At 41.7% G+C, this 23,322-nt stretch overlaps 1 protein-coding gene across 2 annotated transcripts in view; it reads left to right on the top strand.

Annotated features, from left to right (window-relative positions):
* Window positions 1-23,322, top strand: part of dysf (dysferlin, limb girdle muscular dystrophy 2B (autosomal recessive)) — a 123,399-nt gene that overhangs the window by 92,668 nt on the left and 7,409 nt on the right. For both annotated transcript variants that reach the window (XM_074699247.1, XM_074699246.1), the window contains 7 exons: window positions 282-373; window positions 2,550-2,720; window positions 2,809-2,951; window positions 4,793-4,932; window positions 5,027-5,115; window positions 5,195-5,290; window positions 5,381-5,522. In XM_074699247.1, coding sequence (XP_074555348.1) covers window positions 282-373; window positions 2,550-2,720; window positions 2,809-2,951; window positions 4,793-4,932; window positions 5,027-5,115; window positions 5,195-5,290; window positions 5,381-5,522 — 873 coding nt within the window. The remainder of the gene's footprint in view (window positions 1-281; window positions 374-2,549; window positions 2,721-2,808; window positions 2,952-4,792; window positions 4,933-5,026; window positions 5,116-5,194; window positions 5,291-5,380; window positions 5,523-23,322) is intronic.

Genomic DNA, 23,322 nt, shown 5'->3' with positions numbered 1-23,322 from the left:
AAATTCTCCACAGAACATTTCAAACTTCCAACAGAAAGACCTGGACTCCACTTAAAACATCAAAAACTCCACACACATCCCAAACATCCAAAACCTCCACCTATTGGAAACCCCCACAAAACATCCCATACTTTCCACAGAACGCCATGATCTTCCAAGACAATTTCAACTCCCTACAAAACTCCCTAAACTCCCATCAGAACATTCCAAGCTCTCCAGAGAGCAACCAAAGTTTGACTCTGGGTAGGGTTATAGAGAGTATAATCTGTCCATGCTTTCAGTGCGACCCCTACGTGAAGATCACTTTGGGGAGGAAGACCATCAACGACCATGAGAACTACATCCCCGGCACTCTGGACCCGGTCTTTGGGCGGTAAGTCACTGTGCTCCTCTCTCTTACTGTCTCTGAAGACTTTAGGAGGTGGTGTTTATGTCGAACCAGGTGCTAGCTTGTTCTCCAGCACCTTTCACTACACGGTGTGCTCCACTGATGCATGTCCTCAGGCCCTCCAGCTTTTCAGGCCCCAAAGAGAACCACCTGCTCCTCCTCCTCTTCCTTCTCCTCCTCCTCCTCTCTCCTCTGAGCTCCCACTTCTTTCACTGAGCCACCTTTAAAAACTCAAAGTGCTGCTCTTGTATGGAAAACTCCTGCCTCTGAGGAAATCTTGTGACTGATTTCTCTCACTGTCAGCTCCCCCTGCTCACTCAGTGTCACTGTGAGCCTTGTTACGTTTTTCCACCAGTAGGGGTCGCTGCACTCACACCAATCACAGCATCACAGACAGAGAGGGAGAGAACATCACTTTCAGACTGTGCTGAGCAGAGACCTTCTGGAAACTCTTTTATGACATTTGTTTTTATTTTATTTTCTAGGGTTGAGTCTTAAAACATCCTATTTAGATTTATTTCAAAGAAAGACAAACATTAAATATTAATCCTGCTGTGCAATGAGCAGTCAGAAAGTGCATCACAGATCAAACCTGATAAATGTAAGTCCAAGGCACATCATGCTTTGGCAGCGTCTCACTGCAGGAACAGGGAACCAAGCCCTTAAAGTTCCTTTGGTCTGACACCCTAATCAGCTGATTTATCCAGGGTTGGTGGTCCAGACACTTCAGGTAGGATGACAACTACAGCTTTACGGCTGTCACACACTTGGGACCTTCTGTTCTGAGACTGCTGGACAACAGGGGGCATGATCCTCCTGTCGCTCCCTGTCCAAACCTCAACAAATCAGCTGACAGACAAGTCACAACAACCTCTTCTACAGGAAGTTGTTGTCCAAACATGTCAAGGTGAAAAAAAGAGATCGCACTGGTCTAGTAACAAAAAGTGGAACAGGAACACAATTCTACTCCCCAAAAAGTCCTTGATTGGTTAGTAGAGCTTCAAAGGGTAGGGTTCCTCTACGGCTGTTAACGAATAACATGTGTTAACATTTATCCCTTTAACGTGACATTAACAAACTTTTTGGCCTAATCTGGAAGCTGGAAATAAAGAGAAAAATTGTCTCAAAGACAACCTCATAGTTTCTTGATCAGGGCGCATATGGCATAAAGGTTTGGGGCATACGTCTTTAACCTGCAGCTCTGGAGCCTCATGTGGCCCTTTGACTTCTTCACAGTGGCTTCTTTTAGCTTTAAAAAATATTATAGAAATAAAGATTTTTTTTCTTACAGAGGCTATTAATAATTAAAGACACTGACTCTAAAAAAATCATGCGTTATCATTTTGTTCAACTTAATCTTATGTATATCTTAAAACCTGTTGATAAAGCCTGCCACCGCTTTACTTCACCTCCTACAACAGAAACAGCCCACCAACTTTATATACAGATTTTAATTCTGTGTGGATGGATTCATTTAACTGCCAGTTCAATACATCCCAAGACAAGCAAGTGACTAAAAATAATGAGTTGAGCAATTTTTTTTTAATGTGTTATCAAATTCAAGTGTTATTTCCAAAAATGTGATATTTAAAAGGGAAATATTAAATTTCAATTTTGGAAAAAAAATGCAAGATTTTTGAATTTCAAAATTTTCTATTTTTTGTAACTTTTTTGAAATTTTCAAATCTTTGGCAAATGTATTCAATTCTTTTTGTGTTTGTTTGTTTTTGCAAATGTTGTAAATGTCAAAAACTTTTTGGAAACTTTTTAAAATATTGGATTTTTTTTAAGTGTTTGCATTTTTTTTACTATTGAATTTTTTTATATTTTTTTTCAGTATTTTTTGCGTTTTTTAAGTTTTGAAAACTTATGAATATTTGAAGAAGTTTTAAATCTCAAAATTTATGAAATATTTGCAAATTATGTAAAATAAAAATAAAATTTAGACATCACATATTTAATTCTATAGAGTCAAAAAACTCCTTGGATTTTTATTCACTAGATTTGAACAATGTATAGATTCTATACACTTTGTCCTTATTGTGATGATCAAGTAGACTTTTATGGCTCCTGAATGACTTGAAAGTAAAGGTTGCAGATTCCTGGTTTTGGGTTTTGGAATTTGAGCAGTGGTCACTGCTGGTTGTCTCGGTGTCCCCAGGATGTTCGAGCTCACCTGCTCCCTCCCTCTGGACAAAGACCTGAAGGTGATGGTGTACGACCACGACATGCTGAGCAAAGACGAGAAGATCGGGGAGACAGTGATCGATCTGGAGAACCGCTTCCTGTCTAAATATGGAGCCTTGTGTGGTCTCCCACAGTCCTACTGTGTGTGAGTAGACTTGGATCCCTAAACCCTGACCCTGGTTCTGACTTTGCGCCTCACCTTTCAGATGATGGAGCAGTCTCTCTCTCCTCAGGTCTGGAGTAAACCAGTGGAGGGACCAGCTGACGCCCCGGCAGCTCCTCTTAAGAGTGTGTGAGCGACGTAACCTGCCAAAGCCTGTGTACCAGGACGATGTGGTCCACTTCAGAGGACTCCAGTACACTGCTGCAGACCTGGGTGGGGGCTACATTCTGATAAATCAACACATGAAACACACATGAAATACACATGCTCTCCTTTTTCTCCTTAGTTCTTTACTCCGTCTACTCACTTTTCTTCTTTGTACCTCTAAACTTTTCTTCCTTCTTCCATCATCTTCTCTCCTCCATTCACCCCGACTCCCCTCTTACTTCTTCTCCTCCCCCTCCTCCTCCTTTTCTCAAACCATACACCTTGGGAGGAGAGGACCGAGGGGAGAGGAGGAGAGGACTTGGGGAAGTAAAACCTCAGGACCACCTGAAAATCTGAGGGATGAGATAAATATTAAAGAGTCGTTCTCGCTCACACACACACACACACACACACACACACACACACACACACACACACACACACACACACACAGATTCAAGGGATGAAGGTCATGCCATCATTTTGGTGATTTGTACGTGTGTGTGTGTGTGTGTGTGTGCGCGTGTGTGTAAGCCAACATCAACACCGTGGTCGTCTCTCCGTTCCACCGCCGCGTTCCCTTTCCACGGTTGCTGAGGTTACTGTGCGTCAGCCCGCCGTCCGTCAAACGCGGTTGCTAATTGGCCGAGGGGCTGTTCTCCTCTTCCTCCTCTCTGCTTCATCTCTCCATCCTTCTCTTCTTTCTTTCTTTCTCCTCCTCTGATTTTGTTTCCATGTTCCCTCACTTTTCCTTTTTCCTCTTTTCAGTCTGAAGGTTCTGTTTCCTCCTCTCTCTCTCTCTCTCTGTCCACTGCCTCTTTTCCTTCTTTCTGTTCTTTCTTTCCTTCTTTTATCCTTCCTTTGCTTCACATCCCCTCCCTCCTTCCTTGCGTTGAAGGCTTACTTGCTTGCATCCTTGTTGTGAGCATTTTTTTTGTCCTTGCATCCTTGAATTGTTGCTTCCTTCCTTCCTCAATCCTTCCTCCTTCCTTTTTCCCTTGCTTTCATCTTGCCTTTCTTGTATCCTTGAATTCTTGTTTCCTTGCTTCTTTCCTGTTTTTCATCCTTGGTTGCTTCTTTGATTGCTTTCTTGCTTCCTACCTTTCTTTCTTGTTTCCTTTCTTGCTTGCTTGCATCCTTTCTATCATCCTTGATTGCTACCTTGATTGCTTTAACATCTTCCTTCATTTCATACCTACTTGCTACCTTGCTTACTTGCTACCTTGCTTGCTGGCATTCCTCCTTGCATCCCTCATCCTCCTGTCTTTCAGTCTCCTGAATTTTCTTTCCTTCCATCTTTCTTTTCTTTTTCTTTTTTCATTTGTCTTTTACTTTGATCCTTCTTCCCTTTAGTATCTCCTTCTCTCTTTTACTCTTTACCTTTTAAAAAATGTTTTTTCTTTCATATCAAACTTCACAAATTCTCCTCTCAGCCTCTCCTCCTCTTTTTTCCACTCTCCCATCAACTTGTCTCCTCATTTGCCCTCTTTCTCTTCTCCAAAGTCATCCCCTTGTCTCCTCTCCTCCCTTTCCTCCTCTTTTCTACATTCTTTCCTCTTCTCCTCATTCGGTCTAGGTGACTCGGAGTTCACACTCGTAAAATTTTGACGTTAGTTCGATATTTGGGTTTTGTTTGGAAGAGACGATGATTTTCCTTGTTGAGCTGTGATGAAGAGACCAATGAACATCTCACAGCCTGTGTGTGTGTGTGTAGGTGAGGTGTGTGTGTGTGTGTGTGTGTGTGTGTGTGTGTGTGTGTGTGTGTGTGAATGAATAATAATTCCTGACCTGCTCTCCTGACCTCTACTTAGACTGTGATGTGTGTGTGTGTGTGTGTGTGTGTGTGTGTGTGTGTGTGTGTGTGTGTGTGTGTGTGTGTGTGTGTGTGTGTGTGTGTGTTTTTACAGAGGACAAAAATGTCTCCAAACATTACCTCGGCCCCATTAAGGAGCGCCTGTCCCTCCACATCTTGAGGAAACTGGGATTGGTCCCTGAACACGTGGAGACCAGGACCCTGTTCAGCCCGCTGCAGCCGGACATCGAGCAGGTAACACTCTCAGGGTGATCAGATTTTGTTATCAGGCTTTAGCTGCTTGTTTCCTCCTGTGCACATGTCTGTCTTCTGATTGGCTGTCTGTCAGGGACGTCTAATGATGTGGGTGGACCTGTTCCCGAAGTCCCTGGGACCCCCTGGGCCTCCTTTCAACATCACGCCACGCAAAGCGAAGAAGTAAGATCCCATAGACAGAGAAGAGGACGTGTCAGTCTCTGATTCAGCAGATACCTGAAATGTTTCTGTCCTCCTTCAGGTTCTTCCTGCGCTGCATCATCTGGAACACCAGTGATGTCATCCTGGACGACGTCAGCATCAGCGGCGAGAAAATGAGCGACATCTACGTGAAAGGGTATGAGTGGGATGGTTTCATCTCCATAGCTGATATTTTGTAATGGTGAATAAAGATAAAGTGAGCGTGTGTTTGTGGTGAAACCATCAGCTGGCTGGACGGACACGAACACAACAAGCAGAAGACAGACGTCCACTACCGCTCTCTGGGTGGAGAGGGCAACTTCAACTACAGGTTCCTGTTCCCGTTCCACTACTTACCAGCTGAGCAGCTCTGTGTGGTAGACCGGAAGGTAAGAATCACTTCTTTTAGAGCATCATTTTAATGTGAATTCATTTATTTGATAGGAACAATGCATTTCCAACTCTTTTCCCTAGTTGGGCCTTTAAAAAAACTAGATCTTAAAATGTGCATTTACCAACAAGAAGGAGAAACACTCTGCAGGTCACGCAGACTTGCAGATGGATAAATTTCAGGATTTGGAAAATGATGATGTCATCATCAGGCATAAGGATCTCCTCACTGGTTCATGACACGTTGAAGAGCAGGTCTCACCAAGGTCTCTCTGCACACAACAGGCTTTCAGAGGGCTGGCCAATCAGATGGAAGGTGGTTGTGTAGCAGGGGGTCTTAAAGAGACAGCAGCGTAAACAACTAGTGTGAGAAAAAAAGTGATTTTTTTTTTAGCTGCAAATCATGTAAAGCTATGACAGTGGTACTAGAGCAGGGGTCTGCAACCTTTACATTCTTAGGAGCCATTTAGCCTTAGCTCACCTCAGGAGTCACAAAATCTACTCTATCTTCACAGTAAAGACAAAAAAGTTCATAAATTTGAAAAATATTAAAAATCTAGTGTAAAATTATCTAAACAAGAAGATTTTGTCTTTATAAAATTAATTGTAAATTAAATAAATAAAATTGTAAATGTTATGTCCTTTTTAAAAAAAATTCAATATACATTATCTTATAATACTGAAAAAAGAGAAAACTAAGCAACAGCATAGTTCATAAATTTGCAAAATTTAAGATATTTCAGATATTTCAGATATTTCAGTGATTGTGATTATTTTGAAAAAATTGAATTAAATAAAAAAGAAAAACATGGTTGAAATTGAGAAACATTTGAAATTTCAAAACTGTTCTACAACTTTTTTTAAATTCGCAAAAAATATTTTAAAAATTGTTTTTTAACAAATTTGCTCTATTTGAAACAATTTTAAAAAATTGAAAAAAATGCAGATATTAGAAAAAAAGTGAAATTTCAAAATTTACTAAATCTTAAAAAATGTTAAATATTGATCTCAAAATTCTTAAAAGTCTACAAAAAATGAATTTAAAAAAACTTGCAAAAAATTGAAAAAAAAACATAACAAATAAGAAAAATGATTTAATAAATAATAAAATAATAAATTGAAATCTGTATTTCATTAATATTTTTTCAAATCTACAGGGAGCCACAGCAAAGGAGTCAGAGAGCCACATGAGGTTCCAGAGCCACAGGTTGCAGACCCCTGTACTAGAGGGATAATATAAAGCCTTAGAAAATAATACCAACTAGAAAGCACTCAGAGAGCGCAGACCTCTGCCAAGCTTATTGTGCCTGTCACGCAACACTTTAGTCCTTCCTCTTATGTGATACTCCCTTTCAGCAGACTGTCTGCTACAATTTGGTGTTGATTGCAGGTTTGTATGATAATTTGTTTCCTGACAGTGTTGAAAATTTAAAATGATTGTCAAGTGGCTGTCTGCGTGATTGTGCTTGTGCATGAAGTATACCTTGCTGAAGCCAAGCGGCAACCTCTGATCTAATAATATGAGCCGATGTGGAAGTGCTTAAATCTGCTGTTTCTTGAGTGTTTGCTTGAGTCTGGCTCCGGAAGTACCAGAAGTCACACCAAGCCAAAAAAAAGTATTTTTCGAAGCAGAAATTAACATATTTACAGCCTGGTTCAGAAAAACATATCCTGTCTGAGTTGCTAATTCTACTATCGGCACACAATGTAGGGGGGTGAATTTTTTTTCTAACTTAGCGATTTAGAGGATATCAAGATCACAAGCTCGCCAATCAGAGGCACAGCTCAGGGTCACATGACCAACAGGCGCCCTATAGCTGTACATGAAGCCCTTGTCCCTACCAATATGGCTGCCATGACTGATGAGCTTCAGGCCTTTCTGAAGCCTGCCAAATCAGAGAAGTGAATTGTGCTCAAGCACGGCATGGTTGCGGTCACACTGGCCATTCAAAACGTGCTTTAGGGCTGAAGTGTGCTCCTGATCTTCCTCCCCTTTGCCCCTCTCTACACCTCCTGCCTGCCTGTCTTCATTGGGGTCCTGAGCTTTTAGCCAAGTTGTCCCAGCACAGTGATTGTCTCAAGCAAGGTTAAAATAGTTTTGGATTTGTCATTATAGTTTAGTTTTAGTTAGTTTTGACATTTTTTTTCCGTTATAGTTTAGTTTTAATTAGTTTTAGAGCAGGCTTTCTAGTTTTTATTTAGTTTTAATTTCTGCAACAAGGCTTAGTTTTAGTTTAGTTTCAGTTTAGTTTTAGTTTTATCATACCTTATTAACCAGGTGCAGGATTCAAAAAGGTCTGAGTAAATATTTTGTCATACTGTTTATTTTCCAGTTCAACATAGTGCTCACTGCTCAGTCAATGCTGATACTGAACTGTTGGCTGCTGCCTTCAACACAAGAAAATAATATAAACTTAATATAAACATATAAACATAAATTATATAAAATAATGTTAACATGAATTAAATAGAAATAATAAAAACATATTTTTTAAACAATAAAATATGAGCTTTAATAATTAGAAACTTGGACTCTGTAACAATAAAGTCAGACTCACATGAAATGAAACAATTACAGATGCTCAGATTCATCGCTCCACTACGTTTCGTGGCAGCACAGCGCACAGCCAGTCAGTGCAGTAAACAAGCACGTCCCAGTACGTCGCTGTGATGGTGCCATACAGCGCTGACAACTGCCGAAAACTGTTGTAAAATTGGTTGGGAAAATGTGTCTGATTAATTTAAATCTTAAAGGCTATTAATATTGTCAAAAACTATAACTAAGGAAATTTTGTCTATCATTTTAGTTAGTTTCAGTTAGCTTTGTGAACACAAGATACAGTTTTAGTTTAAGATAAGATAAGATAAGATAAGTCATACTTTATTAATCCCCGGAGGGAAATTCAAGTTGTTTGGGCTCTCTTCCAAGCAGAGAATTGTACACTCTGATGGCTGCAGGGAGGAATGATCTTCGGAACCTCTCGGTCCTGCAGCGCACAGAGGTAAGGCGTCCCCTGCTGCTGATCCTCTGGACTATGATGTTGTGAAGTGGGTGATCAGAGTGACGGATGATGGCCTCCACTTTCTTCTGTGTATACCTTTCCACCACAGCCTCCAGTGAGTCCAAACTGGATCCAACCACAGAGCTAGCTCTCTTCACCAGTTTTTCCAGTCGCCTCTTGTCCTTCTGCTTTAAACTATTTCCCCAGCAGACTGCACCATAAAACAAAGCACTGGCTACCACGGACTGATAAAACATCTGCAGCAGCTTTCCACAGACATCAATTGATCTGCGCTTCCTTAAGAAAAAGAGACGGCTCTGCCCCTTCTTAAAGAGTGCATCTGTATTAAGGGACCAGTCCAACTTGTTGTCCAGATGTACACCAAGATATTTGTAGGTTGACACCACCTCCACGTCCACCCCATGGATGTTAACTGGCTGATGGCAGAGCCCAGACTTTCGGAAATCCACAATCATTTCCTTTGTTTTTGAGGTGTTCAGTAGGAGACAATTTCTATGACTCCAGTCACAGAAAGCTTTTATCAGATCCCTGTATTCAGATTCCTGTCCATTTTGGATACACGCCACAATAGCAGTGTCATCGGAGTATTTTTGGATGTGGCAGGACTCAGAGTTGTATTTGAAGTCTGCAGTATAAAGTGTGAATAGGAATGGAGCCAGAACAGTTCCTTGTGGAGCCCCCGTGCTGCTCATGACTGTCCCAGAGACGCAGTTTCCCAACCTGACAAACTGTGGCCTCTCTGTGAGATAGTCTGTGATCCAGGAGACAAAGGATGGGTTCACTCCTATGTCTTTGAGCTTATCTCTCAATATCATGGGCTGGATGGTGTTAAATGCACTTGAAAAATCAAAGAACATAATTCTTACATAGGTGCCAGGTTCTTCTAGATAGCACAGGGCACGGTGGAGCATGTATGTAACTGCATCATCCACTCCAATATGATTTCTATATGCAAACTGCAGAGGTTCTAGTGTGTCTTTGACCTCAAGTCTCAACAGACGTAAAAGCAGCCTCTCAAAGGTTTTCATAACATGTGAGGTGAGGGCAACTGGTCTGTAGTCGTTAAGTTCAGCTGGGCATTTGAGTTTTGGTACCGGCACAATACAAGATGTTTTCCACAGAGCCGGGACCTGACCCAACTGTAGACTCAGGTTGAAGATCCTCTGAAGGGGTTCACACAATTGGGCAGCACAGTCCTTAAGCAGTCTTGGACACACACCATCTGGACCAGCAGCCTTCCCTGAGCACAGTCTTCCTAACTCTAACCTCACTCCTAAAGCTGTGACAGACGGTGACGGTTGAAGAGGCACAGGTGTAAGAGGGGATGTAGCAGGAGTGGTGGAGAGACACAGATGTGTAGAAGGAGCAGCAGTAGAAGAGGAAGTGGTCGCTGTGTCAAACTTGTTGAAGAACTGGTTGAATTCATTAGCACGTTCAACATCACCCACAATTGGCTGCCTTGTCTTTGTGTTATATCCAGAGATGTTGTTGATTCCTCTCCACACCTCCCGCATGTTATTATTTTGTAGTTGTCTCTCAATTTTCTTTTTATATTTCACCTTAGCCTCCCTTAATCTCCTCTTCAGCACTTTTTGCACCAGTTTGAGCCGTTCTTTGTCGCCATCTCTAAAGGCTTCCTTTTTCTGATTGAGGATATCCTTGATGTCACTTGTGATCCAGGGTTTGTTATTGGGGAAACGGAGTACAGTCTTTGATGGTATGATATTGTCTTTACAGAAGTTGATGTATTCAGTAAAACAGTCAACCTGTTTATCAATATCTATACTATTTTCATCTGTTTCTAACAATACATTCCAGTCTGTGCACTCAAAGCAGTCTCTCAGAGCCTCACTGGCCTCAGGTGTCCATTTTCTAATTGTTACAGTAGTTGCATGCTGCCTCAATACGCAGGGTCTGTAACAAGACTGAAGTAAAACCAGATTGTGATCCGACCTGCCCAGTGGTGGTAATGCAGTGGCACTGTATGCATCTTTGACGTTGGCATATAGAAGATCAAGTGTTCTGTTCACTCTGGTTGGGCAATTAACAAACTGTTTAAATCCAGTGAGATGAGAGGAGAGGCTAACATGGTTAAAGTCTCCAGATATTAATATGAGAGCCTCAGGATGTTGAGTCTGTAGCCTGGCAACAGTTTCTTGGATAACATCACATGGAACTTCAGCAGTTGCTTTGGGTGGAATGTACACGATGATTGTTATTATGTGACTGAATTATCTGGGAAGGTAATATGGCCTCATCCCAACTGCCAACAGTTCAATGTCCGGAGAACACATCTTCACCTTGACTGTAGTATGATCAGGATTACACCATCTCTGATTGATGTATAAAACCAGTCCTCCACCTTTTGACTTGCCACTAGCTTTGGTGTCTCTGTCCAGACGTATCAGCGTGAAGCCAGGGATATCCACACAGGAATCAGAGATGTTTTGATTCAACCAGGTCTCAGTAAAGCACATGAGGCTGCACTCACGGTATACATTTTGTGTCTTCACCAGTATCTCTAGTTCATCCTTTTTGTTGGGCAGAGAGTTGACATTCCCCATGATGACTGAAGGAAGAAAGGGCTTGTATCTCCATCTCCTGGCCTTTAACTTTGCACCAGCACGACATCCTCGGAAAGGCTTCTTTATCTCAGCAGGAATAGGGTGATGTCCTCCAGATTTGCTCCATCGTAATGCAAGAAGCTCCTCTCTTGAATAAACTCTCCTTCCAGCAGACATATCCATGAGTTGTTGTCAAAAAAGTCCAGTATTGAGCAAAAATTAGCAAAAGAAACAATTAAAGATAAAAATATAGCTAAAAAAGCAGAGTAATAACAGAGAGCTGCCAAACTTTGCTGCTACCGCTAGAAGCGCATCATTCGTTTACTTATCGTTTTTGTTTTCTTTTCTAGTTTTTATTAGTTTGAGTTAACTGCAATGTATTTTAAATTTTAGTTTTCCTTTTTAGTTTTGTTTTAGTTAACTATTATAACCTTGGTCTCAAGACAAATAAAGTTATACATTAAGAGCAGCTTTGTTGAGGGAATAAATCATTAAGTTTTTGACTTGTTCAGGTAACAAAAACCAGACTTTGTGGGCTGTGACTGATGCAAAGAAAAACCAAGTTAATATTTGTGTATATCACCAGGCTACTGGAGCTTTGCACTGGGGTCTTGTCTCACCACATAACATTATGGCTCTGTCTGAAATCACTCCCTTTTCACTTTATAGTGCACTATATAGTGAATACCCCATTTTGTAGTGCTGTCTGAAATTTAAGTGAGCATAGTCATTCACTTTAGTCCACTTAATGTATCCCACAATGCATTTTGAAAAGTAGTGTATTAGCAAACTCACTATGTGAGCACTACATGCCATCATGCAGTGTAGTTCAAACAGAAAAAATGGCTGATAACGTGAAACAACATGAAAAACTGTCAGAGAATAACACTTAGCTCTCTGTTTAACTCTTGGATGAGCGTGTTTCACAACTCCAAGCAGAGAAACAAACTACACAGACATTAGCCGCTGAACTGGCAATCGCGGGTGATGGTTTCACTTGACCTTGTAATTCTCAGTTGCTGCGTGAATAAGTGGTTTATTTACTTGAAAAATAACATGTAAACAATGTTTTATGTTATATTTGACTGTTGTGAATAATATGCTTAGTATAATACTAGTGCTAACTGAAATCAAGGCTATTTTGCAGTGTTTGAGAAAAATTACAACTGTAAATCCCCAACCTTCCATGAACAACACGAGAATAATTACGTCACTGTCAGCGACTGGCAAGTGAGTGAGTAGTGTCCGAAATGTTGTTTTAATTTAGCCGATTGAGTGGACTATATAGTCAACTACATCTAATTCACTATAAAGTGAGTAGTGAGTAGGGAATGAGTGAGTGATTTCGGACACAACCTATGTCTTACCTAAACATGATTACCCGGCTGTCTTGCTGATCTTCAGTGTAAGATGCTTGATTCTGGTTGGTCAGCTCCAACCATTCACATGATATATCAACTCAATCCATGACTAAGAGTTCCAAGAGTTTATCTAAGACGCGCAAGATGCTTGTTTCAGCAGCTCCTTCTTCCTTGTCCTTTTTCTACTCTTCTTTATCTCTTTTAGTTATCTTTGCATCCGGATTCCATCATCACTTTGTATATCTCACTTGTTGGCAATGTGCACCAAACTGGTTAATTCTGCAGAGGTGTTTTTACTGTTCCTGTGTGTGTCCGGGGATTTATTGTGCAAACAATGGAGACAAATCTAACAACTCATAATAAAGTTTTTTTAGCATTTGAAAACATCTCATACACAACCATTATAGTACCAGAGGAAAAATGGAATCATGTTCATGAACAATATGTGATAAATGCATGGAGAAAACAGCCTAAAAAGGAGGGACCCACTAGATTATACACGTAACTAGGGAAACAGCAAAAATCAACAAATTCAAGCTCAGATTTCAGGATCTGACTGGAAAAAACTTAATACTACAGTAGATTTCATCATATTTCATTTTTGATCTCACACCAAAAGTTAAATAGTTCATTGAAAATAAATCTGTCTTCATATTTAGCAGCTGTATGGAGGCCTAGGGAAAAAAAAAGTGTGATATTTTACTTTCATTGTTGAGATTGAGTAAACAAGGACTTTTCACCATGCTGTTTATATGTCACATCACCTTTAGCTGCTCTTAAAAATGATCTTCTGAAATGTTTCTGACACATCACATCAATACTTTCAACGACACTGAAAACAAGTGAAACCTCAGCGTCTTTGTTCAGGAATAGATAAATGTTTAAATCAATCAATGAATAAATTAACCATTTCTGATGAACCTTGTTTAGAAAAAAAAAAAATCAGTATCTTCATCAATGCATTTCTAAACCAAACAGATCATTCTGGTAATGTTGTTGTCTGATTTAAAGACAGATTCTTATGGACATGGCTTTTTCAAAGCATCCTCAACCACACACACACACACACACACACACACACACACACACACACACACACACACACACACACACACACACACACACACACACAAACCTTTATACAAAGCAATCACATCAAGAAATACAACATAAATAATTAAAATATCAACAATGCTTTAACATCATTTGTTACGTTACGCACTCTGTAATGTTGAAAAACAGATTTTCAAGCAGAAATATTGTTTTTTTTGTTTGTTTTGTTTTTATTTGTTTTTTTTTTTTTTTTTTTTTTTTTTTGCTGAACACACATTTACAAACACATTTAAAAACACATTAACAAGCATTAAAAGAAATGGGAATTATTGTAATGTTGTCTGTGACTGATCGAGTGTTTACACTCAATGAAACACAGGCATTACAACAAACAAAGTTAAAGGAGGAACAATGGGGGAACATAGGGGGTTTCAAAGGGGGTTTCAAAGGGGGTTCAGAGGGAGTCCAGAGGGGGTTTAGAGGGGCAGACTGGTCTTGTGTGAGGAGGTCACTGGCCATCACTAGAGGTTCCTCTGTTTCTTCTGAATAGGCCCAGGAACCTTTTCCTCAAGGATTTCCTTGGTCTTCTTTGGGCCACCTCCTCTATCTGACCATCAAGGACTGCAAGAGTGTCCATCACAGAGGTCGCTGGTCTTACTTCTTCCTCTTCCTTCTCCCCCACAGGAGTCTGCTGGGTGTTGTTGACAGACTCCAGGAGAGTGGCCTTCTCTTGCTGCCACTGGTCCTGCTGTAGTGCCAAATCTTCTTGCACTTGTCTAAGACAGGCCTTCAACCTGCAGGTTTCTCTCTGCTCTGCGAGGAGCTGTGACCTGACGATTTCCCACTGGGACTTGTGGGTCGTCAGCTCCACCTTGACCTGTCTGAGCTCTTCTGACATCCTGTGGGTGTCCTCTCTGTGTTTTGCAGTGAGGTTTGATTTTTCCTCTTCCCACCAGTGTCTGTAGGTCTCCAGGTCCTCTCTGGCCTGGCAGAGGGCGCTCTTCATCCTGTCAGCTTCTGTTTCTTGTGCAGACAGGAGATGTGATCTTTCCTGATCCCACAGACGCTGGAGTCTGTCCATGTTCTCTTGTGCCTGGTTCTGTGTGGCCTGGATCTTCTTCATCTCCTCAATCTGTTTTTCCAGGAGATTAAATTTTTCTTTCTCCCACTGCAGCCTCAGGCTGTTTGTTTCAGCCTTGGCTTGTTTCAGAGCAGCCGTCATCCTGGAGGTGGTCTCCCTCTGTTGTTCCAGGAGACCAGATCTTTCTTCCTCCGACCGCTGCCTCTGATTCTTCAGCTCCTCTTGGGCCTGATGCAGAGCAGCCTTCAATCCACTGGTCTCCTCCTGCTCTGACTGCCGATGTGATCTTTCCTTTTCAACCAGCTGCCTCTGAGTTTCCAGATGCTCTAGAGCCTGGCACAAAGAGGCTTGAAGCTTGGAGGTTTCCACTTGTTCGCATCGGCGCTGTGATCTTTCTTCCTCCAGCTGCTTCTTCTGATTTTCCAGGTCTTCTTGGACCTGGTGCAAAGAGGCTTTTAGCATGGAGGTTTCCTCTTGTTCTGATCGGCGCAGTGATCTTTCTTCCTCCAGCTGCTGCTTCTGATTTTCCAGGTCTTCTTGGGCCTGGTGCAGGGCAGCCTTCAATTCACAGGTTTCCTCCTTGTCTGTCTCATGATGGGACCTCTCCTCCTCCAGCTGGTTGTTCTCACTCTTTGACTGATCTTCTGAAGCCGTGATCTGTGCTGGCTCTAAGACGGTTTCAGTCTGAACCTCCTCAGGAAGACTGGACCTGGACTCGGCTGACTGTGTCTGCTGCAGAAAGGCATGAAGCCGATGGATTTCTCCACGGAGGAAAAGTCTCTCTTGTGCCCACAGTTGTGCGTTGGTTTGTATGTTTACGATAACTTGGGACAGATAAGCTTTGGCCTTGTTGGTCTCCTCTGTTTGCAGGGCCAGGCTGTCTTCAGTTTCTCTACACCTCTGCTTCTCAGCTTCAAGACTCTCTCTGAGTTTTTCCATGTTGGTGCTTGCTGCTCTTGTTGAGGCTTCATGATTTTTGAGCTGCTGTTTGAGCTGCTCTACCTCATGAAGCAGAGACAAATTTCGTACCTCAAGTTTTGAGACCTGGTCCTTTTTGCTGATGAGGCTGTGAAACTCCTGCTCAGGGATCTGTACCACAGCCTGTTTGGGCTCCTGCTGTTTGATGTCCGGCTGGGTCAAAGGTTTCTTTTCAGTCACCTTTTGTTTGCCAGAAACCACTGCACTGAAAGACAGAGTAGAAACAGTTTTTTTGTGAGTTTCTGCTGGCTGTGGTTGTTTGGGGTTTTGACCAGGCTGTGGTACAGGCTGTGGTGCTGGCTTGGGTCCTGGCTGGGGTCCAGGTTGGGGTTCAGGCTTGCTTTGAGGCAGTGGGTTAGACCCTGCAGGCGTTGGTGTTGGTGGTGCTGCAGAGTCTCCTGTCCATTTTCGGCACCCCTCTGCTTCCAGTTCCTCCTGAGTGTAATCCCTGAGGAGGAACGGAAAGGATGAAGCCAGGTTGACCTCTCCTTGCCTTTTATTCTTCTTTTTCTTTGAGATCCTGCTCTCAAAGTAGTACTCATCTAACTCCTCCTCAACAAGGTCGATGGGTCTGAGCTCAGCGTAGGATGTCTGAGTAGTTGGGTAGGAGACGACGTTGGTTTGAGTCTTGTTTCTGCCTTTTCTGGCATTCTTTCTCGTTCCTTGAACAGTTTCCATCGTGGAAATGCTTTTGGATGCTGTGATCTGCAAATGTGGCTCTGCCTCTTGCTCGAGTGAGTGGAATGAAGATTCTGATCTGAGGTTCTGAGGGTAGTTCATACAAAGCACTCTGTGACATCACCACTCTGTGACATCACCACTCTGACCTCACAGTGTGCCAAGGTAAAGGGAAAGTCTGTGTTGTTGTTTTTCAAATTTGAATAGAACAATCATTTAAAAAATGCTTTTAGGAAGGTAAAAAAATGAATAAATGCTTATACATTTAAAAATTACATTTACATGAATGAATTTATACATTTACTAGAGCACAGTCACAAATCTACAAGTATAAATTTATGAGAAAAAAGTCAAATATTTATGAGAATCAACGTGTTATTTTAGCTTAAAGCAAGGCTATCAGAAGAGCAGACACAGACACTAACACACATTAATAAAGGCCCATAGGGGACAGTTCAGCACGTTTATTCCTGTAAAAGATGGTATTTAATTTAAAAGGAAATTCCTACACCACTACCATAGACTGTATAAAACATGGACGTGGTCTCCCCAAAGTCACCCGTCTGTTTCTGAAACGGAACATGAAGCTATAGCGGCCATATTGGTAGTGGCAGGAACTTCGCCTACAGCTATGGGGCGCCTGTCAGTCACATGACCCCTGAGCTGTGCCTCTGATTGGGCGAGCAAACACAGGACAGGTGATTTTTATGCTAAGTCTAAGATTTAATTTAAGATTCACACAAACAGGTCAGACTTGTTGATCTTGACAGCCAGGAAAAACAATGGTGGTCAAAAATATAAAGAGGGGTGTCATGTTTTTGCGTAGTTATTTTCATTATAGATATAAAGTAATAATTGCAGATGTCTTTCAAATCACTACATATGTATATGTTGTAAAGCATGAAATTTTCATGAAATAATTAGGAGGAGCTTGGAGTAGAACCGCTGCTCCTCCCCGTTGACAGGTCAGACTTGTTGATCTTGACAGCCAGGAAAAACAATGGTGGTCAAAAATATAAAGAGGGGTGTCATGTTTTTGCGTAGTTATTTTCATTATAGATATAAAGTAATAATTGCAGATGTCTTTCAAACCACTACATATGTATATGTTGTAAAGCATGAAATTTTCATGAAATAATTAGGAGGAGCTTGGAGTAGAACCGCTGCTCCTCCCCGTTGAGAGGAGCCAAATGAGGTGGCTCGGGCATCTGACGAGGATGCCTCCTGGTGAGGTGTTCAGGGCACGTCCCACTGGGAGGAGACCTCGGGGCAGACCCAGGACACACTGGGGAGACTACGTCTCTCAGCTGGCCTGGGAACGTCTCGGGATCCCCAGGAAGAGCTGGATGAAGTAGCCAGGGAGAGGGAAGTCTGGGCTTTCCTGCTTAGGCTGCTAGAGCAGGGGCAGATCTACAAGGGGTAGCTGCCCCCCCACTGAAGAGACTTGCCCCCCCATGATTTTAATGTTCTTTAAAACATACTTTAAGCATTCTGGTTCAAGACCATGCTTTATCCGGACGTCTTTTAGGAGCCTTTAATCTGTCAACCTGCCTCGGACGTTGTAAAAACTACCAACACAAATACAAACCTGAAAAGCACTCAGAGAGCGCAGACCTCTGCCAAGCATATTGTGATTGTCACCAACACTTTAGTCTGACTTTAATGTTGTACTCCCTCTCAACAGACTGTCTGCTACAGTTTGGTGTTAGCTGCATGTTTGTACGATAATTTGTTTCCTGACAGTGTTGAAAATTATGATGACCCAGCACATATTTCATATTCCAGATCTTAGTATTCAGAATATTGGCAGGATCTGGATCGTACTTTTACATCTGTCAGAAATTACGGTAACCTTGTCTTGTATTGTTTTGCAATCCAAAGCAATCCAACCATTTATGGTGTAGTTTGTACACATATAATGAAAACAGCCCTATCTCACAATGATAAAGAATCCTTTAGAAAAATCCTGGATCCAGACAGTGATCAGGATCACCTCCAAAATTTAATAACTTCTTCCTTATTCCGTTTTGAACATTTCCTGAAAATTTCATCAAGATCTGTTTGTTAGTTTTTGAGTGATGTTGTGCACAGATAAACAGACAAACAAAATCTCCCTAAAACATAACCTCCTTGGTGGAGGTGATGAATCAATGCGCTGCTCATTTCCCATGGGGCATTAACAAAACAACACACAACAACAAAACTTGAACATTTACAGTGTGTGCCTGTTGAACCATGTGCATGTAAAATCTCTTTCTGCTACTTGTCTCAACTCTTTGTTTCTTGGTATGCAGTATGCAGGGGATCACACTAGACCCATGCATCTAGTCAGGTCACAACCTGTGAAAGGTCATAACCACAACCAATGACCTAGCACAGTCGGGCAGCATTATTCTATTTTTTTTGAACATTTTTCCTATTTATTACCTATTCATTACCTTTTAATGTTTTGAAAGTTCTCTCTAATGAATATGAAACTATAAACGATTCACTGCTATGCTGTTTTTTTTTTCTTTCTTTTTTTTTGAACCTTAAAGATAATCTTTGGCCCCTTAAATATTTGGCTACGCCCCTGCATATGCGGCGAGTCTGGGTGACAAACCGTCTGATCTGTGCTACTGTATGGGTTGCCTGTTTTCAGGTTGGAATCAAACTTAATTTATAATCCATCTGGAACCATCAGCCTTAAGTGAGAAAAAAATCAGAATCCTGATTAAAACAAATCAGAATTCTGACTTTTTTTTTCAGAAAAAGTAGTAATATATAAAAATTGAATTTAATGGCCCTAATCCTGTTCCGTACAAAGGGGTTTGTTCATTACGTCTGTTAATTGGCAGCCATAACAGTCTCTGTTGTGTCTGAATTGTTTGAGTATTTCCCCCTTTTGGTAAGCTGATCAGTTACGAGAGCATTATATAAAGTATTCACATTCAAAAATATATCTATTGATCATATCTATTTTCTATTATCTATCTAAAGTTGGTGTATCAGAATCCTGAAGGCGATGGTTTAAGAGGCTTACAGTGTTGTAGAAATGAACGAAGGCAAACATCTGTTTAGTACAGTGAGCAGATCATGGCCTGTCATCCTGGAGATCATTAGCCACGTTTACATGGAGCCAAATATTCCGAATAGAATTGGGTTAGAAGCCCAAACAGAATGAAAATGCTCCATATAAATACCTCATTCGGAATAAACAGGCCGAATCTGAATGGAATTTCATTCCGATGCACAGGAGTAGAATTTTCCTTTTCCCATTCCGATTAAAAGCAAAATCCTGTCATGTAAACGGTGAATCGGAAAGTTGTCAGACAGGGTTCTGTCTGCGCATGCTCTGTCCTGATGTAAACAAGCAGTGACGTATGACGTTTACTCACATGGAAACATGGCGGCTTCCAAACAGAGCACACAGCACTGGTCTGTGTCAGAAAGTTTGTTTTTAATACAAACTCTCAAAGAACTAAACATTGTTGCACGCTTAGACGGTAGGAAAACAAGAAATACTGAACTATTTTAAAAAGTCCACGAAGAACTCAGCGAGGCAGGGGTGGACCGTAACGTCGAAGAAATTAGGAACCGCTGGAAAACGCTGAAGGCACAATAGCAAAAGTGGGTATGACCCCAACTTTCCGTTTTTCAAATAAAAAAAAAAAAAAAAAAGTAAAATAGCTGTTCCGATTGAATTCCGTGGCACATGTAAACACCAGATTGCAATAGATCGCTTAACATGTAAACAGTTTGCCTGAGAGCTTCAATCGGAATGATTATAATCTGAATGAGAAAAAAGTCTGCATGTAAACTTGGCTAATGTCAGTGATCAGGCAGACCAACGCCTTTTTAACCCAAATATCTTAACTGCTCTGTGGGATCAATAAAGCTGAAAACAGGGAGTCAGAACCCAAGTGTATGGGTATGTGACTGATCTTTTCCAGTTTCATATGTAGGATACTCGTGTTCCTACTGTGAAATATTATACAAGGAGTTTAACCCTGAGTTTTTCATATCTGGCATCATCCCCTGCCACCCCGTCTACACCTCCTACCACCCCTTGAAAAATGTTCTAGATACACCACTGCATGAGGGCCAAGATGGCTGGAAGACCAAGTCACTGATACAGTCAGAGAGTGCAAGGTGATAACACTAATGCAGAAAATTTCTCCACAGGCACTGTGGAAAAACTAGCTTGAGTCTTTCTCCCATCCATTCAGCTATTTTCTCTTTATTTCACTGAAAAATCAAAGAGGAGTGTGCTTTCACCGTCAGCCTTTTAGACATATGATCGATGAGGCAGGAGCTGTAAGTTGAGAGGCATCCGAACAGTCAGGTTGAGTTGAGTTTTTCCAATACTGCTAAGGAGATCCCTGGGCAGGATCAAGGCACACAAAGCCCGGGCCCAGATAGCATACCTGGTTCTGAGAGACTGTGCAGCTCAACTCACAGAAGTCTTCATGGACTTTGTCAACAGCTCACTGAGTCAGGCCGTGGTCCCCACCTGCTTCAAAGCCACCTCCATCATCCTGGTGCTGAAGTTGGCTTTGGAGTCGTCTTCCTCCTGCCTGAACCACCAGCGACCAGTAGCGCTCACTCCCATCCTGATGGAGCGCTTTGAGCAGCTAATCATGCACCACATTGAGTCTTCACCCCAGTTTCATTCCATGACCCAACAGTAAAATAACTTTGATTTAACTCCATGTAGAAACCCTCAAAGACGCTGATCTGCAGCGTCCACGCAGCAATTAACAAAAATAATGAAGTGACATTTTTACAGGAGTGAATTAGATCCCTTTGAATCTTGCAGCTCGACAGAAACGTAAAACAACATCGCACTGAAACCTGGAACAACAACACAGCTGTCATTTGCTGTTCTTGGCGCAGAGGCGAGCCTCTTTAGCCGCCTGCCGTCGACATGTTTTACGACGGCGCTCCCTCCTCCTAGCAGCATCTTCAATCAGCAAGCGTCTGAAAAGGCAAGAGGGAGTTTTAAATAAGGATCTGTGCTGGGTGGAGAGTACTCCCTCCAGAACAGAGCTGCAGCCATGAACAGAGTTTATGAAGCCACAGAGCTCTGCGGTTAGTGATATAATGACTGAGTCACTGCTGCTGATCAACGGCGCTATCAACACTCAGGGGTCTGACTTTGCTCTCTTTCACTTCAATTCTTTTCATCCTCAATAGTCAAATATAACGCGTTGGATCAGTGTCTTTGGTTCATAAGTTGCTCTTTCTTTGGCTCCATTTTTGGTCTCCACCAGTGGTGTGTACAGAGTTTTCTCGTCACTGAAGAGGGCACAAAGTTCCGTGTGTTTTCGAAAAAAACTCATGTTATTATGTTATGCTATTATGGCCACTCGAACAAAGCAGACAAACTCTACAGGTAATCAGCACTGTGAAACTAGACAGGCACAACAAACAAAATTTCATTTCAATTTTAAAATCTCTCAGTTACAATAATATATAAAATACTCCATTACATGAATTCATTTACTTTAAGCACACAAAGTCCATTAGAAACTCAGCTATAGTTAAAATGCACATTTCATAACTTGTATAAAATGCATCATAATCATTACTGACCCATAGTACAACAATTCCAACAAATAAACAAACAACACACATACCTCACTCTGCTGACCAGGGGTGCTAATAACTCTGAGGCAACATCAAGAACCTCTGGTGGAAGCATTTCCGAAAGAAACGAAAAGTAGGCAACCGGCCAAACTTCAAAGTAGAAATGAATGAATGAATGAATGAATGAATGTAAACGGGAGACACCGTAACATACCATGCTGTTCCATGGAAGAGGCTCAAACAACAACACAGGAGTTGGTTGCTTAAATGCTTCCGGACAGCTCAACTTCTGGTCGGAAACAAAAGGGTCCCCACAATGGAAAAAACAATCAAAAATAGCAAAATAATACAATAGTAAGGTAGTGGAAAGGGCAGCCAGTTACAAATTAATAAGAAAATAGATGCTGACAGCTTGTCCATCATTGTCCAGTTCAGTCAGTCTCCACCTCCACAGCGTCCAGGACTGAGCTTCTTCAGCAGTCTGTTCAGTCTCTGTCTCCTGGATCCTGTCTGCTCACAGCAGGTGAAGTTCTTCCAATGTGGCGTTGGTGTCTGGTGTTAGCTCCATTACCCATATCTATGAATAGCATGATGCTACTCTGCCTCCTGGTATCCTTCTGTTGCTGGGTTAGCATGGCTAGCTCGTCCATCTTACTGGAGATAGATCTTGCGTTCCCGATAACAATGGATGAAAGAACAGGTCCATGTCGTCACTTCTTAGCTCACACCTGAGAACCAGCACGTCTTCCTCACCTCCTTCTCCTCACCTTGTGTGGAAACATCAGGCCTTGCACCAGTTAGCATTGCAACATGCTACAGGATGCTAACAGCTGATTTCACATGTAAATAATGCAGCCATGGTTACATGTAGGATCTCCAGACAAACACAGGAGAAAAAGTAGTAAAAATATCACTGAAGACAAAACCAGTTTGGTGTCCATGATAAACAAATGAACCACACAAAGTTATGACCCACTCTGGGTTGGCTCCATTAGGGCACCAAGGGTATGTTTTTTTAACATTTCCGCCATGAACCAGGAAAGGAACCACATTCACACCCGTTCTGGGTGGCCATCTTTCCAGCACAATGTGAGTGTTCAGAGCCTGGTTCAGGGAGCTCTTTCTGGCTTATTTTGAAGTTATCAAGCTGATAGGGTTTTCATTTCTGAACTGGACTCAGAAAATTGTGAGGCGACTTCACCATCTTCGGTTTCTTTCGTCAATCCCTGATCATGACACTCTGTGACACAAATCAAACCCCACTATCTTTATTTCTCTGGATCTTTATTACAGTCCTCTGCTCATACAATAAATTAAAAGCACTTTAACCAACAGAGAGGTTATTTAAATGATGAAGAGGAGAGACGGATGGAGGGAGGAAATGAAGGAGAAGACTGAACAGGACTCTCTACTTAGCACGCTGGCAACAAGAGGGACGCTGATTGATGTTGTTAGATATTACAGAGAGCAGCTACACACACACACACACACAC

The sequence above is a fragment of the Halichoeres trimaculatus genome, unplaced genomic scaffold (assembly GCF_033239565.1).
Source record: "Halichoeres trimaculatus isolate MK-OKI-2021-1 unplaced genomic scaffold, fHalTri1.1 fHalTri1_scaffold_22, whole genome shotgun sequence".
NCBI classification, from domain to species: Eukaryota; Metazoa; Chordata; class Actinopteri; order Labriformes; family Labridae; genus Halichoeres; species Halichoeres trimaculatus.
The sequence above is the reverse complement of the archived record's forward strand: the minus strand, read 5'-3'. Positions and strand labels throughout refer to the sequence as shown.